Genomic DNA, 21,056 nt, shown 5'->3' on the forward strand with positions numbered 1-21,056 from the left:
ACACTTTCGTGTCGAACATGCTTTTAATAAATGTCAATTGATAAATACATTTAACGCCGCCGTCAACGGAGGTATGAAACTGATTTTTTTCGAAATTAATAAAATAGCTGCTTAACATCATGTTAAAGCAATTAAAAATGTTAATTATATTTTATAAATCAAATGAGCAACGAACCGCAGCCGAAACTGAAACTGAAACCGAAAACAAATGGCAATTGAGAATTGAGAAGCAATTGAGATTCTATTAAAACTATTTGAAATGAGAAATGTAAAAAAATAACGGAGGCGAGAGTAGTTGGACACACACACAACTGATGGCTGCCCACAAGCGCTCTAGCGGCACAGACAGCGCCATCATTGGCTTGAACCGAGCGCTGTGGGCAATAGTTTTACATATGGCAATAAATTTGTGGCGCGTTTCCAATGAAATATAACCAACACAAAAGCGTTTTTAAATATAAATAGCGGTATATGTTTGTGTGTATATGTGCTTTTGTGACAAAAATGGACGCATCGCTGGCGCTGAGCGCGTATGAGAGGCGGCCGCCGCCGTTTTGTTTGTACAAAAATGGCTAAAAAATTGGAAATTTATGCAAAACGCTGGGCATGTCAACATTTTCATAAATTTTCAATACAAAACTGCTGCATACACGAATTTGACTTTTTTCCGCAATAAATTTGTTTTATTTGCGTTTTGGTGGTACAATAAAGTAAAAATAATTAGCAGCGCATAAATGAAATGCCACAAAGAGTGGTGAAACGAGTTTCAAATTTATTTTGTTGTGATTGTTGTTGTTGCTGCTATTAAAGACGTCAACAATTTGTTGTATTATAAATTTTAATTACTAATTTATTTATGAAAAAAAACATACATACATACCTACATACATACATATGTACATGCATATTTATACATATTTAGTTTAAGTTGTTGCTGCTGTCAACAACAAAATGGTTTTCTTAATTTATTGTATTTTAATATATATCTAGTGTTTTTTTGAACGAAATTTTATACAACATGCGTTTTGTGTCATTTCGTAAAAACTGTGGGAAAATAATTTCGCAAACGTTTAACGATTACGTAATGATTTGTGTTAGCGGCTGCTGAGGAGGCGAGTGTATGTTGGCCAGTTTTAACACACACATAAACATTTATGAGCGACATTTTTGCTTGATAAACATGCATATTTGTCATCTGAAATACACACACACACACACTCACTTGCATATACACATCATGCTTTTAATGGCACATTGCCTATAAATGGCGTTAACGGCGTTGTCATTCGGTTTTTACTATGCCTCTGGTATGTGTTTCGTATTTATTTGTATTTATTTGTTTGCTATCTCCATTACAAGTCACATCTCTATTACTCGTTTAAGCGCGCGACTTCTACATTTTACATCGTTGTAATTGATTAATTCGCCAACACCAAACGTACATATTAAGCTAACAATCGATGTTTTAATACATTTGTTGCCATTTTCGTTATGAAATGTAATCACAAGTGTACGTGAACATTTTTTCAATACTTTTATGTGCATACATATGTCTATATGTATGTATGCATGTGCATGTCTACAATGTCAGTGTGCGGTATTGGCGAATTTGGTTTGTGAGAAAAAGGCGCGCATATAAGCGTTTGTGCAGTTAGAATCAATTCTAAAGGAATGTTGGAGATAAAGTGATTTTCTACAATAAATTAGAACAACAAAGTTAATTATTTTTTCGAGTTCTTTTATATCGCCGTAGAAAAGCTGAGCAAATCCATGATGTGTTTCTGTTGCAGATCTGAAGAATACAATTATTGAGTTCCTGGATAAGCTCTTACTAATTTTATTATCTTTAAACCTTAACTTCACGAAATTAATTAAAGGCGGGTTCCCTCAAAAAAAGTTGATCGGAAAAGTAGTAATTTCGTAAAATAACTATCCACAATCTCTGATTCCCAATAAAGATTCTCATAATAGATATATTTGATTGTCCATTTTCCTGCTCGCTATCTTTGACCCCTACCCCGGTGCCAGAAATTTTACATATAAAAGCAACAAAAAGGTCACTGTCTGATTGGGAGACACGCCAGCAGATTGGGGATACCTTTCAATGATTACTGCAGAAGCTTTCAAGAAGTAGAAGATACTTCTATGCGGATGTAAGGATGTATACTGGAAAATAATCGCAACTACCGGGTGCGGTTTCCTCGATTTTGTAGGTGAAGTTGCACATATCAAACTATGCGAATTGTTTAATTTTATCATGAATACAGGGGGATTCAAACTTAATAGTGTGAGGGGTTGATCCCAGTCCCAGTGGTGTCATAATGGGCCTGAATGGCTATCCAAATTAATCTAATGGGTAGATTCAGTTCGCCTTAATCGTCAGTATCATACGGCATGTATATTATTAGACATTATTACATTATTTTAACAAAAAATTATGAATTCGTTCTCAAACTATGAAAAATCATAACGAGTTTGCTTATATACATACATACATGCATATAAAGTACATTATACTAAATTTTCTCAAAATATTTAAAAATATATTCTACTTTTATTATTTTTTTAATTTTTAAAATTGTATTTTCAGAGCAATCCATATGCGTTAAAAGATTCAGCAACTGGCACAGATATGACTGCTTGGACATCGGCTGGGTTGCAGCCAACCACGGGATATTACTCATACGACCCGATGTCCGCTTATGGGTGAGTACAGAAAGGCTTAGAAATACAAATTTATATTTGAATAAACATACGTTACTATGACTTGACTGAGTTTCAAAATTATAATAATTAAAAAAAAAATTCAAAATTAAAAATTTTCAAAAAGTTTCCTTGCGACTTTTGCTAATTTGAAGATATTTTCTATATTATTTATTAAAAATATTATGATATTTAAACCATTAAATCACTTCAATCATCCATCAGCTTATTATTTAATTCAAATTGTGCAGCAATAAAACCTTAAACCCATCATTCACTCAGCTACACCGATAAATCACCAACAAACGCGCGCAATAAATGCGAAAATTATAATAAATTGAGCACAATTAACTGCAAATTACTAACAAAAATATATGAATGGCGAAGTCTGACACTTTGCGGTCATTAGTGAGGCCGCAGCAGCAAGCAGGCGCACACTCATTAAGCACACAAAAAAGTAAAAAGAGAATAATAAAACAATTGAAATGCGACAAAGTTTTGGAGTCGTGGCACACAAACATGCGGCCCTAACTGCCCATAATTAATTGCAAAAGATTTGCGTAGCACTTAAAATTGATTTGAATTTAATTGTTGAGTGCAGCGCGTCGCCGCAATTCACAATTGCTGGGTCACCGTATATGGATGACACAAAAAGCGCGCGCACACTCACACAAATAAGCACACAACTATATGTCTGTATGTGACTACAGTGAATTCACAATTGTTTTGTTGAATGCGGCGAAAAATTATTTATTTATGATTGCGGCGGAAATAATCGCATTTAATTGCATACAAAAGCCACGGCGTACAGCAAATAAATAAACATTTACATGTGTATAAGCAAATAAACAAAATGCAGCCGACTTGGCCAAGCCCCGTTGGTATGGTGGGCGATATGTGAGTTGATAGCGAAGTGTGGGCGGGGAGTGTGTGAGCATTGAGCAAACGAAGCGGTGCACTTTGGCTGCGTGTATGACAGTGGAAAAGGTTCCGATTCGTTGGGCTTGCGTGCAAAAGCGGAAATTTAACTGACATACATACACATCTATGTAGGTATATTTGTATATAAGTTCACTGCTGTAGGTGCACGTTTGTGTTTGTGTGCGCTTGTGCGCCATATTTTCCTCCATATTTTGTGACAAACCGCACAGCAATAAAATTACAACAATAGACCATTAAATCAGCAATTAAACGCTTTGAAAAGGTGCAGATAAAATAGAGAGGTCTAGTTTTCTACAGTGTTTCGTGTGGCATAATATTGATAAAAAATGTTGATTGGAAAGATATAGAGTGAGAGATAAAAACAGAAAAGGTAGGATGAAATAACGCAATGCCTATAGTTTCGACCTATAGTTTTATAAGCATATACTTATATAAACATCTGTAGATCCGTCTGTTTCAAAGTTAATCGCAAGAGGTCAAGAGAACTCTTCGCCCTCAGCATGGTCAATCCGTCTCTAGTCATAGGAGTACTAAATGGTCATTGGAAAGAAGCTGCTTCCAACAATTCCTTTTGGAATACCCCTCCCACAAAGGACTGTTCTTAATAGTTTAAGTTTGATTCCTTCTTACGGAACAGCCTTCGAACCTAACCTAACCTATATATCTGATTTTTTTTTAAATTTAGCTTACTTAAAAAAAAAATAATTGTCCAAATGCTTTATTGATACGACTCCTCTAATAATCGTGATCTTTCTTGAGATGATTTTAGATTATTGAATTGAATAGACTACTTTTAATGATAGAATCTAAAAAATAACTCAAGTAATGACAGCAAACTTGATATCGATCAATAAAAAGCTCTAGTCGTATAGATTCAGGAATTACATGGGGTTTATCCGAAAAAATGGTATATTTTAAATAATTTTTAAAGTACAAAAATTTAAGTATTTAGTTCTAAAATTTTATTGTCTTAAAAGCACACAAATATTGAGGTGACGTCATTCCCGGCGGACTCTCGGAAAAGATGCGGCAGCATGTTGGCAGAATTTTTACGAAAAAAAATTGACTTGAAAATTCCTTCGCCCAAATCGTTGTAAATTGTATATCGAAGACGAAGGTTGAGTAGTTCTCGAGAACACTTGAAAATCGACTTCGAAGATATAGTTTTGTGAAATTGTGGTTAAAGCTCAATTCTTTAGTAATAACTAAGCTATCTTCGAGCGTGCAACTTCTTCAGATTGTATCTCCAAAACTATTGCTCAAATCGACTTGAGCTTTCAGGACAAATATAAATTTAAGCCCGAAACCCTTGTGACCTCTTAAGGCCGTATAATGTAATTTACTTATTTGCCTTTTAAATATAATATATTTTGATGACATCTCTTAGGACACATAATGTATTATATAATAAAAAAATATATATATTTAATCATTTTATAATTATTCGAAATAAAATACTGTACCTCCGCTTTATGATACAGAGCACGCGAGCACGTCGGCGATATATGTTTTGACCGGCCGACTGCTTTGACATTTGAAACTCGTTGACAAAATGGCAAAAGTCGGTTGTTGTCAGGCGGACCGGGAGTCAGCCATTATATACGGCACATCGCTCTAACGTACGCCCCTCTACAGCTTTCGCGTGCGAAGCGTTATTTGCACAAAAATATTTTCGTATGCGTTGTAAATTATGTGGCGCAGATAATAATTGTTTGTGGACTAAAAAGCGCAAAGTGCATTAGCAATAAAAGCAACACTAATAATTATTGTGCGCCTCCCAAACGGACACTGTTGCCGCTTCGAGGAGGCAATTTTGTTGAAAGCACAGTATTTTGAACGCGTCAAAAAAGCGTCAAATAATAGCTTCGATTGGTAATTAGAGCGCATGGCTGGCTGCGCGCTGTGGCTGCGTGACAGCCACCGGTGGACACTTTTCGGTGGCGTGCGCTCGTCGCTGAAAGCTGGCCCGATTGGCTGCTTTGCCGATCCGTACCGCCTTGTAGTTGGTTTAATTGCAGCGCTTGTTGTCATTATTAGTTAGATTTTTTACTGCTATTGTTGTTGTTGCGGTTGTTATCGTTGTCGTACTACATTTTTAACGGCACTTTTTTGTTGCGTTCGCGTTTTTTTGTTTGTTGCACACAATTCTTGTTTTCTGCACAATTATTGTTTTTGTTGGCGCTGTTGTGTGAACAAGAATTTGATTTGTTTACAAGATTACAAGTTTTGTTCGATATTTGTATTTTTACTGTTACACGCTGGTGGCAACAACGCGCACAAGCTTTAGCATATACATTTATTGTTGTTGCTGTTTTTTTCAGACTCGTCTAGCTTTGTGATTTTCTATTTGCGATAATTAAAAGTCAAACAAATATGCCTAACATATACAAAAACAAAATCTAACTGTATATATATGCATACGTCTGTGTGACACGCATTCAACCTCACTCGGCCATTATATTGTAATGGCACCGCACATTTTCGGCCAATTTTACACGCTTAAAGCGCATGTTTCGTGTGGCCATGGCGGTGAATGTAGAATTCATGTTTCAAAATTGCCACACTTTGTGGCTCGAACCGTTATGTAAGCGCGTGTGTTTGTCTGTTTACGATTGTGGGCGGCAAATTCATGGTAATGCGGACAAATGTTGGTCGAAGCCTAAGGCGTTGAGGCGCGTCACCGTTATGTTTGTCTACCAATTTTGTGCATTAACTGTGCTTTCTGTGTATCATTGTCACAATTGTAAAATACATTTGTTTAGTTTTGTTCAAATTTGGACAATACGTGGAAAAAGTGTGTGAAGCTTGGCAATGGCGCGCACATTTGTTGAAAGTGATACTTAGTAGATTTGTTTGGTTTTTATTATTGACAGCATTAATTGAAATTAAATTAGAGTATGATTTCTCATGATCGAGTTTTGTATGGAAAATCTTTCTTTAAACCTTAACAAGTTCGACATCTTGGTAAATTGTCATACAATTATGTTATAATAATTTATTGGGATAGCTTATATATTTAAATACGTCCTTAAAGATATAGACGAAATAATCGAATCGTATTTACCGTTAGCAGGTCATGTAGTATTGAATTTTCTTCAAAATAAGAGCACAAATTTTTTAAGTAAATATTTTTTGTATAATTTCATTGAATACATTTAGTATGATTTCCGAAAGCTGTCATGGATTCACACGCCTCTTGAAGTTCTGAATATATCGCATAATAAAAGCACGGAGTCGCAGATGAATTTTTCCATACGATATTTTACATAACCTTACTAATCAGATGAAATGGTTTAGGCACACATTAAACGAGGCTTATGTTAGGTCAAAGGGTAGATCACTGATACTGCGTAGAGTCTCAGTTAGACAGCTTCGACTGTCTTTTGTGACACTCAAATATTTCTGACGGATCGCCAAGACCCTTATGATCAGACAAAGCGTTTGGACTCTATTACAAAGTTCTTAAGTCGGCTAATGTAGATTCCAGTCCTTCGCTGGGTTCGTCGAAGGTGTGCCAACCGAGATGTTTTAACCAGGACCGTTTCAATGTTGCTAGGGTACCCTCTTTTGCAGCGATCGCGCTGGTTCCCATACAAGTCTGATTGCAAACTAGTTTGAAGCTAGTGATAAGGATGTTAGACAATCCTAAACTAGCGTAGAGCGTACTGTCATCGAATCCAAGGTCAATATTGTCACTCTGCTGTCGGAGTGAATACACACTTCGGAACAGTATGTCTACTGTTACCTTAATGACAGCCACATTTGCTTGAAATACGTTGCAATGCTCTGTCAGTGGAAAACTGGAGTTAATTAAGAGCTTCCGACAGAAGACTCCCCCTCCCATCCGCGCCTCTTCTCCATCGGCTTCGCAGATTCCAATGATAGCCGCTCCCTGGACACGCTCCAATTGCTTAGCGAGTGTAAAATAATAAGGTTTATGAAATTTTGACATAACCTCAATACATCAAACACAATAAACATAGAATTCTGATTTTTAATAGAAATCATGTCCAATGCTATGTTAAAGTTGCATCGTTAAACGGGACTACTTGTTAAATTTATAAGGAAAAAACTTTGAAAATATTCTGTTGAAACATTAAAGGAGTAGAAAATAAAAATAAATTTTCGTTAGCGCAGTAAAACCATTACAACAACTCGAAAGCAAAGCGGGTGCAAATGTCTATGCTTAGTATGCAAGCTAAAATCGGGAGCGGGAAATGTTGCTTTAACGAAATCAGCAAATAAACTATGTAAAACTTTCACAGCTGTATGCATTTGACCAATATCCTTGGATAAAAGCATGAAAAACTAAAAAAAAACTGCTGAAAATGCGAAAACCATTATTGCAAAATAGTAAAAGAAATACAACAACAAAGAGCACATAGCAAGCGAGATTTCATAAGCTGAGTGCAACAACAACTCTCGAAGCAACTAAAAGTGGCACTGAGTGCCACTCACCGTATGAGCCCTCGACGGGATTTACCAAAGCAGCCAGAGGCAAATATAAAAATCAAAGCTTTTTTACAACAATAAAAGCAAAAAGAAAATGCCCGTCTCATAAAATGGAAAGTATAAAAGCGTTGATCGAAAAAATGGGTGCATCCGCCGACGTAAGTACATGGCTTGCAGCAGCCTCGGCTGCCGGCCAGTGGCTATGTACCGGCTAACCGTTGGACGCAGAACAGTTGCACGAGCTGCGTCTGAAGTGGTACTTTCAAGTAGTTGGTTGTAAAATTCACCGCACAAGCTGTTGATTCTTGCGGCACCATAAAAATCCCGCAAAAAAAGTAAAATAAAGAAATAAAAGTATAAGCTCGCAAAGGCAGTGAAAGCCGCACACTGAAAGATCGAAAAAAAGAATCGCGTTAGCCAACGACTTTTGTGGCATGGTGGCACGTTGCATGCCGCACATGCCATAGCGCTGCACGTTACACGGTGCCGCATGCATACAAAATATGCAACAACACGCGCTACCCTACTAACGTCTAGCTACACTTGGTACACGCCGATAATCCATTGCGGTAAGCGGTGAATATGCGGCACAGGCAGCATGCAACACTAAAGCAGTGCTGTATGTAGTCTTGGTGTGGCATCATCATGTTGAACTACACACTTTCTTTGGTTTTTTTAACGCTCTTCAGTTGATAGCATTGAGCGCCTGGCTTTGTTGCTGTCGTTGGTGTTGCCACCATTTGAGGCAGCGTCTAGTGCGTGCGCTGCGTGCTAAAGGATGCCTCAGCGTCGTTGTAAGTGTGCTGCTTATGCGATTTTTTATGTTTATGTGTGTGTTCTCTTGTTACTCTCTCTCCACTCCTGTTGCTATTACTGCGCGCGGATTAAAGGATGTGTTGGCGCGTTACTTCGCTGTTGCAACATCTACACGTCCTTCTGTTTTCCCTTTACGTCGATAGTTTAATTCCTACTTTTTTTGGCCGCAGGATATTTTTTCGCACTTTGCAGACATAAGTTCGTCATTTCGCTGTGTAAGCGAATATAAAGGATATTTTTTCTCTCGTGATTTTACTACAGCGTGGAAAATTAATTAGCGAAGCGCTGGGGCAAGACTTTAATTAGACTTTGTTTATGAAGAGAAAAATTTACTTTCAACATTAAATACAAAACTATTAATACTAGTTATATACTCTGACTATTTTCGTTGCATATCTGTTTACTAGATCCAGTAAAATTAAATCCAAATATGGACCTTTTTCTGATAACTTGTTGCCATTTAGAAGGTAGTTCCATAATGTTACTCGCATAAAAGCCCTCGTTCTTATTGGCTAAAAATTGGGACATTCGATTTTAAGAAACTTCTCATGCGGCGTATTTTTCATCAGCAAAATCACACGGCTTAGATAGGAACTGTTAGAAATCGCATGGTACCAGGTGCGGACTATGAGCCGGATACATAAGAACCTCCCGGAGCTTCCGACGAGTCACTTTCGATGTATGCGGCTTCCGGAAGCCGGACGCTTCTGGACGATTACTTCCTTCGCAGGGTCCAATTGTTGCTAGTAAAGAATGCATTTAAGAGTTTGGCCGTATGGATCAGCTTGTAGTAATTCCATCTTCCACCTCACAACCATTACAACCTGCCTGACCGGCAATCCTGGCTTGGTCACCGGCTCGCCGCTTTCAACCAAGACCGTTTTCGCTTGAAGAGAGGAATTTCGGTTCTCTTTATTATAACATATAGGCATTATCTATCTATAATATAATTTCGCTTTGCTTGAAAACTAGTTTCAATATTTCTTTTTTGTCTTATTTTAGTTACGGTCCCAGTTACGACTTAGCTGCACGTAGAAAAAATGCAACACGTGAGTCTACAGCCACACTCAAAGCTTGGCTTAATGAACACAAAAAGAATCCCTATCCTACCAAAGGTGAGAAGATTATGTTGGCCATCATTACGAAGATGACGTTGACACAGGTCTCCACATGGTTCGCGAACGCACGACGACGTCTTAAGAAAGAGAACAAGATGACTTGGGAGCCAAAGAATCGTACAGATGATGATGATGAGGCGATGGTTTCCGATGAAGAGAAGGAAAAGGATGAGTTGGAAAATGAGAAGATATCACAAGGCATGCATAGCGGAAGTATTGGTTGCGGTCAACGAAAAGGTAAGGGAATATTATGATTAATTACATAAACCTCTTACTAAGAGTAATAATATTTTAAAGTGATAGACTATATTATTACGTTATTAAAATTTTGTATAATACAGTATATTATTTACTGAACAGCTCTCATTTAAATTCTTCATTCAATGAACCACAAAGCTTTCAGAAAGCTAATTCGAACTTTACCTTATTAACTCCCTCAGAACTTGAAAAGGATGATGACGATCTACAGGATGATGAGTCAAAATCGTTAGGACCACATCCGAATGAACTCCGTAATCCAGGTACTGGCTTTCCCGGTGCTGGTATTGGGAGCGCATCTGGTGGCGGCTATCATGGTTCCGATGGCACATCAAACCATTCACACAGCTACCATCCCTACCATCACCAACATCCCGCTTACTATCAGCATCAGCAGGCACTATTGGCAGCCAGCGGCTATACGACTGGTGGCATGCCCGGCAGCAACAATAACAACAACATAAACAAACTTGATGGTAGCGATTCAAAAAACCAGCTGAGCCGGGACTGTGGCGTGCCGATTCCAGCAAGCAAGCCCAAAATCTGGAGTTTGGCCGACACAGTCGCCTGCAAGACACCACCGCCAGCACAAGCGGCAGCATATATGGGCCAGGCGCAACAGCAGCTGCAGCAGCAACAGCTTCCAATGCAGCAAGCGCACATGAACAGCAGCGGTATGGGCAGCCATATGGGTTTGTCACAGCAGCCGCCGCAGCAACAGCAGATGCTACAGCCATCAGCGCTGGGAGCACCACCACCGGCAACACATATGATGATGAGCAATTACGGCGCCGGCACAGCCTTCTCGCGGGCGCCGCCTACCACAGCTTACGGGGGTTTTCTAGGGGCTACAATGCAGCAGCTACATACTACGAACAGTACCCCATACAGCAACAGCAACAACACCAACAACTCCAATCTCCAACACAACACCAACAACATTATCAACAGCAACAACAGCAACGGTATCATCCCTATCAGCACGCGTATCCCAGCAAATACTACGGCTCAACCGGCGGCAGTCTCGGCCCCACCACATCCACCTCCAACACACATGCGCCCGAGCAACAACAACACCAGCGCACCACATCATCCGTACGGAGCGGCTCAGCGGGGGATGGGGTTTCCAGAAGCCCAACCCGATACTCCACCCCAAACTCCGCCGAATATGAAGCTGCAGAGCGTGGCGGCGAACCTTTTGCTTACCGCTTCGCAAATCCCTACGATCGCTACTTATCGCAGTAATGGTAATACCGTTGGCGCTGGAGGTTTAGGTATGAGCGGCAGTTCCGCGTATGGATCGGCTAATGGTATGCATGGCTATGCAATGAACTATTCGACGCGTTTCGATGAGTACTCGCCACGTGATGAGAGCTCGAGCGGTTCGAGCAGTTGCAGCTCTACGGATTCGCCACGTCTACAGCCGCAGGATTCGCCATACAAGGCGGCGTATAAAAGGTGAGTGGTTCGAGGAGTTCACTGTGAATTGCAATTGATCATGTCTTAACTGTAAATATATGTATTCTCTCTGCTTTCTCTCTTTCGACAGCCAACAACTCGCTGGTTTTGTATCGCCCGTTTAAGAGCTGTTAAACTCAGGAGACAAATCATAGCATGACTTTTGAGATCTTCTAACAGTAAGGTGGGTAGGGTTGCGTTAAAAATTAACTGTTTATTAAAAAAATAATAACAATAAAATATAAAAAAAAATTAAAATACAATTTTTTAAATTATTATTTCTCAATATTTCCACCTTTATTCTTTTTTCTTTACAGACTTTTTCTTTATTTCAAACTTCTGGGACATTGTGCAAATATAAATAAACTGAAAAGTATGTAATGAAAATTCAGTAAAACTAAATTAAATGAACTAAGATTAACAATTAAAATGTTAAAATATTGAGCAAATTAATAAAATAAATACTAAACGGCACTACATTTAGTTAGTCATAAGTGTAAAGCTAGTTAAGCTTCGAAATCATGCAAACATTTAACTGCAAATTGAAAAGGGAAAAACATTTTACTTGCATTAATACATTTTCAAACACTAATATGTAAGCGTTAAGTAAAATTTTCGACTGTGATAAACTACTGACAACTTGTTAGTTTACTTTTTGAGTGTAATCTGTATTGTACTACTAGTACATACACCCACACACATTGTGCAAATATACATACATTACAAATACAAACACATACACATGTAACAATATTTAATACCAATTTAACCTAATTTAATATTTAATACATTATATTAAAAATCCATTGGAAATAAAAGTAAGAAAATATATGAGAAGTGTTTTTTATTCATTTGGAATATGTTGGAGGGGTGAGTATCGATAATAAGTATTTTTCAGATTATTCTTTATATTCACCTTGTTTATATTATATCTACAAAACAGAAAATAGTTCAAAACAAAAACTCTTCTGATTCGAGGGATTTAATCGTTTACCACTATTATATATTTTGGACATACAATTGAATTTAACAACGTCCCTATTTAAGTTTATATATAAATATAATCTTTAAATTAGATTTGGCTAGCAAAATCCAGAAATACACTGTAAACTTCAATGTTAACGCATTCTCCATTTTATGAAAGAGTTGACATATCTTTGGACTCTGTGGACCAGAAGAAGATTTTGGAATAGTTATCCGAAACTGAGTTCGTTCCAGGCTCTTAGCTTTATATATACCAGCATTATTTAAATTATTACACACATCTTTTTAAGTGAGCGAAACCGTTAGTAGTGATTTGGTTCTAATAAAGCCAATAATAGAGGAAAGAATTTTGTCATAATTTCGAATCACCTTTAGAAATATTTGAAGAATTGATCGTAGTTGAGAATATGGTTCAATTTGGTTCAACTTGAGAATTTGATTCAAATTCGGTTGAATGACTATGGTTGCATTAGTTTCTTCGGAATGACGTTGCAGATAATATGTTTTTTATAAAAATAAACAGGGTTTCATACCCGACAGATATGCTATAGTAGATTTATTAGTACATTAAACAATTGGGTATTCTATACTACACACTTATCACTTAACTTTGGAGGTAAGCATAAATTGTAGCTACTATTCTATGTATTATATTAAAAATCATTTTAGAATAATTGATGTTTCACACTTTTTTTATGAGTTCGGATTAATTAAAGTAAGCTGAGTATTCTTCACGGGTACTTAAACAAGGTCCATTTTATACTGTAAATTTCGATTCGTTCCTAATAAAATTGAACCTTAATATCTCGTGGTTAGATCTAACCCTAAAAATACATGTTTTCGTGTACTTTTGCTTATAAGCAAAAACTGACTCTTTATAGATCTCAAAATAAATTGTAGATCATATCGGTCATGTAGTTTGTTCAAAAGTTCGGCAAAATTGTGATACTGGGACTTTCTTGGGATTCGAAAATCAAATGCGATGCCATAATCATTTGGGACTCCGAATTGCTATCGCATGACAATTTTTTTTCTTTTTAGGGATATGTTTTGTATAAGTAGGCAATACCGATCAAAAAATTTGAAAAATCAAAACAAACAAAACAAATGCAAAAATTGATACAATCCGGAGCTTTATAAACATTATTGTTAATTCGAATAATTGTTTTTGGAAAATGGACTCTGTAATGCTATGAATTGATTCTCAAAGTAATAACAATACACTCAATTGCAATTCTAGGTGAATAGAAGGATCCCCTTCAGTCCCTATAATATTTAATTTATTTAGCCTAATTTTAGCCTTGAAATGAACTTTGCACTTCTAACGATAACTTGACTGATAATTGAGATATCTTAATGAAACTTGATACACGTGTTTCTTGGCACCCTAAGGAGATCGCATTGCAATACAGAGTGAGCCCACTGTTCTTAGACCTCAAAAATAGGCTCGTTGAAATCGAAATTTAGTGACTGTTTGCCTTGTTTTGAAGCAGAAGGATATAATTTCGAGATGTTGGAAACTACGAATGGTGTATCACACTCGAAAAAAACGACAGTAACATATCAGCATAATTACTTTTATTGAAATATCTAGTTTTGACAATAACACAATACTACCTATTGCAAGTAGGAACAACCAACCTTAACCCCTCATTTATGGTGGTGTAAAACTATTGCATGATAATACAATATCTATACAATGATTAATTTTTCAAAATAATCTGAATCATACAAACGCAAACCTTAATCAAACCTTATCCAATCAAGGCCTATAAATAAAGCAAAATGACTCAATAAATATTTGTCTAGAAACTCTTTGACTTTGCAGCGCTCAATAAATCACACGAGTCGTTAATCAGCAAATCAGAAACTCTTATATAAATATTATTAAACTAATTTTATGCAAACACAATTTATCCGCACAGTTTGCTGGCTACTGAAATTTATCCATACCAGCTAAGTAAATAACACATAATCGCTATTTTATTAACCCCAAACTTGTTCGGCACGAATTTGCATTGGAGTTTCTTAGGAGCCACACCTAAGACAGCAATAGCAATAGCAACAATTCAAAGGCTTTGCGATTAAACAAAACTACTTAGATACTTAGATACTACAAATATTTACTGCATAGAGGATTATGAATGTTTCTGTACTTATGCAAGCATACACATTTGCTCAATAAGACACATGTACGAAATACTTCAGAGCCGATAAATATCAGAAATCAACATAATCCGAACGGCTTAACTAGCGGTACAATGAATTGCCTTGAGTAGCATTAAATCACCTCGAAAATACTTTAAAGCTCAAAATTCATGCACAGAAATCGAATAACATAGATATTTGGCACACACATATATACATACACATTTGCATAGTGCTGTTTGTGGAGGGAGGGGTTAGAGTTTTGGAAAACGGAAATGACATTGACAATGGCGGCGGTGACAGCAATGACAGTAACAATGGTGTGATTTGTATATGTATATATGCATATATATGTATACATACATATATGCATCCAGTTATCAATGTTGCCCTGCTTGAAAGGAAGCAGATTTGCAGTAGCACGTGAGCAAATAATAGCCATGTGAAGGTTCAAGACTCTGCGATAGTTAGTCGGTAGTCTACATATAGAGATATATATAAATATTTATACATTTATATAAGCAGAACTGTTGGCGGACTACAGTTACACACCCATAAGCAGCCGTTTGATTTAGAGCTTGTTTGTGCCAACATGTCTGCTGAGTATCTGCAACTGCTACTGTTTAATTCGCAGTCGAGGACATATATTCTTACATACCTACATACATATATAGTAAAGCATACACAATATATTAATTGTTAAAGTTGGCGAAATGTATCTGCGTCAAGTCTGATTTAGGCATATATAAGTACATACATATATGCTAAGTGGTTGCTTAAACATTAAATTGTTGTTGTTGTTAATTTGCCTACAAGGAAATGTGTTGAAAATGTATCGCTCTAGCGCCATTGTCACAGGCAAGCATCTCAACTGCCAAAGACATAAAGTTAGCCAAAGGACTTGGATAACAGTAACACAAAATACTCATGCATGACAGACAGCTAATACAATAGCAACAACAATAAATTATATTTCCAACCAGTTAAAGCAAGAATACTTTGCATGTAAAGGAATAAGCTGCAAGAAAGGACTAACTGAAGCTGGTTCTTGAGGACAAAGGCGATTGATCTGTAGATGTCTGTAGAAATATTGTATGTGATATGCATGTAGTGGCGTAGGTAGGGGGAGATACATGCGGTCTATATAATACACTGTCTATGTAAATATACATACTGTATTTCAAAAATATTGGTAAAGGACTCCACTTTTTCTGTCCAGTATAACCAAACGCTACAAATCCAATTGTCTTTTCTCTGACTCTAGTTCTATATTATCTTTAATCCTATAAAAATGATGATCATGACAGAAAAAGATTTATAAAATACACTTAGTGTTTAGGTTAACCGATTCCACCTAGGTTTCGAAAGTCATAGAATTTGTTCATTTTCAGTTGATGTTTGATTCAGAATTTACCTTTGAAATCATATTAATTATGATTTTCCAAAAAAACATTTGAATTTAGCTTTCCGTCAAAGAAATTGAATGAACTTTAAATCTGCATAAAGCGATTTAATTTTATAGTGCGATCTTAATATTAATTAATTCCATAACCGCCAAGCCGAACTAAGCTATTTTCATTTACAAAAGTTAATGAGTGCATTTCTCCTTTAAATGGTGTCCGTTATGAATTAATTTGCAAGAATTTACTCAAGCCAAGAACAACTATTTAGACTCAATGGAGAATCTACTTGAATTGATTAACGTTAATAGACAGCATTGAAAGACCTTTTAATGAATTTAGGCTATGAAGAACATTATTGTATGTATGTGATTGGCGTTGCAACCGTTTAGCCGGTTATAGCCGAATCGACGATAGTGCGCCATCTCTCTCTCTCCTTCGCAGTTCGGCGCCAGTTGGAGATCCCAAGTGTAACCAGGTCGCTCTCCACCTTCCCCTTCCTCGGCTTCCTCCGGCGGGTACTGCATCGAACACTTTCAGGGCTGGAGTGTTTTCGTCCATTCGGACAACATGACCTAGCCAGCGTAGCCGCTGTCTTTTTATTCGCTGAACTATGTCAATGTCGTCGTATAACTCGTACAGCTCATCGTTCCATCGTCTGCGGTATTCGCCGTTGCCAATGTTCTGAGGACCATAAATCTTGCGCAAAATTTTCCTTTCGAAAACTCCTAGTGTCGTCTCATCTGATGTTGACATCCTCCAAGCTTCTGCACCGTAAAGCAGGACGGGAATGATAAGCGACTTGTAGAGCTTGATTTTGGTTCGTCGAGAGAGGACTTTACTGTTCAATTGCCTACTTAGTCCAAAGTAGCACCTGTTGGCAAGAGTTATTCTGCGCTGGATTTCGAGGCTGACATTGTTCGTGTTGTTGATGCTGGTTCCCAGGTATACGAAATTATCTACGACCTCGAAGTTATGACTGTCAACAGTGACGTGGGAGCCAAGACGCGAATGCGCCGACTGTTTGCTTGATGACAGGAGATATTTCGTCTTGTCCTCATTCACCTCCAGACCCATTCGCTTCGCCTCCTTATCCATGCGGGAAAAAGCAGAACAAACGGCACGGTTGTTGCTTCCGTCGCCAAGCACGACTTTTACATCGTGGCGGGGGCAGAGCTCATAGGTGCGTTCTAGGCGCTCATAGAAAGCATCTTTGGTCACATCGTCCTTCTCTTCCGTTGGGGCGTGGGCGCAAATCAGCGATATGTTGAAGAACCTCGCTTTGATGCGGATTGTGGCTAGACGTTCATCCACCGGGGTGAATGCCAGGACTCTGCGACGGAGTCTCTCTCCCACCACAAATCCAACACCAAATTTGCGCTGCTTTATATGGCCGCTGTAGTAGATGTCACAAGGACCCACCTTCTTCCGTCCTTGTCCCGTCCATCGCACTTCTTGGATGGCGGTGATGTCAGCCTTGAGTCGTATGAGGACATCAACCAGCTGGGCAGAGGCACCTTCCCTATTAAGGGTCCGGACATTCCAGGTGTATGCCCTTATATCATTATCCTTAAAACGTTTGTAGGGGTCGTCATAAAAAAGGGGGTGTCTCATCCGAGGCTTTCGTAGATTTTTCATTGGGGGGTGTTTTTATGTGGTGGGTCCCAAGCCCTACGCACAATATTAACATTATTGCTTCAAACTATTTTATTATATTTTATACCATATATTAGGTCGACAAATATCTGCCACTTTTTTTTCTTTATTCAATGCTTTATAAAAAGTGTTACAGTATCGGATTTAGTTCAAATATGCGCCGTTTCGTTCGATAATCTGGTTCCATCTAGACGGCAACTTCATAATACCCTTATCGTAGAAGCCACCATCATTATTTGCGAAGAACTCAGACAGCCACTTTTCCCAAGCCTCTTTTTAGTTCAACTTTACACCACCAAGGGCGTTCGCCATGGACAGGAACAGGTAATCACTTGTCGCTATGTTCGGGATATATGGTGGATGCGTTAAAACCTCCCATCCGAGCTCTCATAGCTTCAGACGAGTCATCAACGAAGTGTGTTGCCTGGCGTTGTCCTGGTGGAACACTACACTCTTCTTGTTGGCCAATTCTGGACGCTTCTGGTCGATCGCCTGCTTCAAGTGGTCCAGCTGTTTGCAATAGATGGTAGAATTAAGCGGCTGGCCATATGGGAGCAGCTCATAGTGGAAGATTCCCTTCCAATCCCACCAAACACTCAGCAAAACCTTCCATGGTCGTCAATCCCGGCTTGGCCGCTGTTTGGGACGATTCACCGGTCTTCGACCACGACCGTTTTCGATTGATATTGTGGTATGTGATTCATTTTTCGTCGCCAGTCACCATTCGCTTCAAAAATGGGTCGACTTTCGTTCCGTAAAATCATGTGGCACCCAAACATCAACTTTTTTGTGTATCCAGCTTTTGCAGATGGTTTAAAATGGTTTGGTAACTAACTCCCATCTCCAGGGCGATATCACGAGATGCCACATGCCAGTCTAACTCGATGTTTTCCATGATTTGATGGGTATTCGCATTAATCTCATGGAACGTTTCTCTAGCGGATTTGCCTTTAACGAAGGCAAACTATAAAATAACGCGAATTTCGGCGTTAGTATTAGATGTATAGTATTGCCAGATATGAGCTCTGTAGCGCTTTATACATAGCCGCGAAATTCAAAAGACAAAAAAGCGTCAACCTAAAATCTCATTTAGAATTTTCGATAACTCTTTTGTTGCAAGACAATTTCGGACTTCTGATACTTACGGTAGATTTCTAGCTAAAAACTTCTGGAATTTACACTATTCGAATTTACTAAGCTAATCTAATAATTATAATAATCTAATTATAATAATCCTTTTTCAAACTATTGGTCATGCCACTGTCTACTTTTCTACCCGTACGTATGGGTATACCTTAGTTTCTCATACTTACTCATCTAAGTTTGCCAGAAGATTGTTTGTGCATTTCAGAAAGCAACAAAGTCGATGACACTGTAGTCGATGTAGGCAGTTTCATATGCAAAGTCATACTCTCTTAGATATTCACTCACATTTAAATTTTAGTTACTAATATGCATAAATGTATGTATGTATTCTGATATATACATATTTGCATACTTAGATATGTATTTTATTGAATATAACCTATGTAAGCTCTTAACTTTAAGCCTTTTAAGGTCCTCGAAGTTCACACACAAGCATTTCCGTCACAACTGCAGATATCTATGTACAATATGTGTAAATATTTCTATGTATGTATGCTTGAAAGAATGGAATTTCTCTAAAATTACACGCACAAATTGTCTTTATCTCTCAGAAAATATAAATTGCATCCTTTTCTGAAATTTGTTAAAACGAAGGAATTTTCTAATTGTCTGGGAATATTTGTGAGAAAAGTGCTTAAAAACGTAGTTGAAAATATGTGAAAATTTCTTAAAATCCACATATAGTAACACACATTTGTTATCACATATATTTACAACAGAAGAGTAAAGTGTAGATGATTGTGTTTGTGTGAATCCTTGTGTGCTTTCTTAAAAATGTTCACAGCTGCTTGAGTGTTTGTCAATTAAATGGCGTTAATGGTCAGAGATATTTAAGTAATTTTCAATATACACATACACATTTACATATGTATGTTCATGTGCGTAAAGAAAAATTCAGAAAAGCTTAGGGATGCGTGCAGATGTAGATAAGATGAGCGAATTTGATGGATTGCAATTATATGGAAATTTCATGTTCTATTGTTTATTAAATATATTTTATGCATATGTGTGCATGTGGAAACGTCAGAAATGAAGTAAATTTATTAATATTACTTTAACAGCCGGTTTCACGAAACAAATTTAAGTGAAAAATAATAAATTTCAGTTTCACCATTTGATTTAATTTTTATTTAAACGGTCACGCTTTGCCATTTAAATATTATTTAAATAGTGTCATATGTAACCATGGTTACGCTTTTCTATCAGCTGAATTCCCATTTGTTTACCATTTTGACAAAGAAATTCAACTTATTTGTTTACATAAATCAGCTGTTATTCTTACTAACATCCCTGCCTTTTAATTTTTTGGATGCCAAATGTCAATAATGGTGAAACGCAGGAAATTTAAGTGCAAAGTTAAATAAAAATTAAAATTAAAACTAAATGGAACTTAATTTTCCATTAAAAACTTTCGTGAAACCGGCTGTTAGTCATTCTTGCTTTACGAATTTCTTGATATCAATTTTAACTCAGAGGAAGTGTTTTAGAATATTTATATGACTCTTAAGGTTTATACATAGATGTATTGGCAAATTTCGTGGTATTGGCATAGAAGAAAGAGGCCAAAATGCGTGAGCAGCAGGGTTATGCTCGAAAATTCAACGAAAAGATACGGCGATTAACAGAAGGTTTCAAGAAATCCAGGGGTTATCTAGCGGTAGATGCCAAAAGTAAACTGAATTTAAGGAGAGAACACTTCTGCAGCCTGCTGAATGTTAGTAAATGTATAACACTAGGACATGGCGAACTCAATACCCCAATCAACGAAGATGGTACTTACCGATGTATTGCCGGCCGAGCTATTCAAACATGGCGGCGAAGAATTGTCAAGGGGCATGATTCAACTTCTTTACAGCATATGGACGGACGAAAGCATGGCCGATTATTGGAATCTGAGTGTTCGCTGAAATACCTACAAAAAGGGAGACCCCATAATACTATATACTCCAATTACCATGGAAAAAGTCTCATCAAT

General features: G+C 37.5%; 1 protein-coding gene across 1 annotated transcript in view; it reads left to right on the forward strand.

The window, feature by feature from the left end:
- Nucleotides 1-12,552, forward strand: part of LOC105221040 (homeobox protein araucan) — a 30,858-nt gene extending 18,306 nt beyond the window's left edge. Inside the window, 7 exon segments of the mRNA XM_011197688.3 lie at nucleotides 2,591-2,706; nucleotides 9,916-10,268; nucleotides 10,472-11,184; nucleotides 11,187-11,387; nucleotides 11,389-11,747; nucleotides 11,839-11,931; nucleotides 12,065-12,552. Of these exon segments, the coding sequence (XP_011195990.3) occupies nucleotides 2,591-2,706; nucleotides 9,916-10,268; nucleotides 10,472-11,184; nucleotides 11,187-11,387; nucleotides 11,389-11,747; nucleotides 11,839-11,872 (1,776 nt within the window). The 3' untranslated portion in view covers nucleotides 11,873-11,931; nucleotides 12,065-12,552.
- Nucleotides 12,553-21,056: the final 8,504 nt, after the last annotated feature.

This window comes from Zeugodacus cucurbitae, chromosome 4, assembly GCF_028554725.1.
Source record: "Zeugodacus cucurbitae isolate PBARC_wt_2022May chromosome 4, idZeuCucr1.2, whole genome shotgun sequence".
NCBI lineage: Eukaryota > Metazoa > Arthropoda > Insecta > Diptera > Tephritidae > Zeugodacus > Zeugodacus cucurbitae.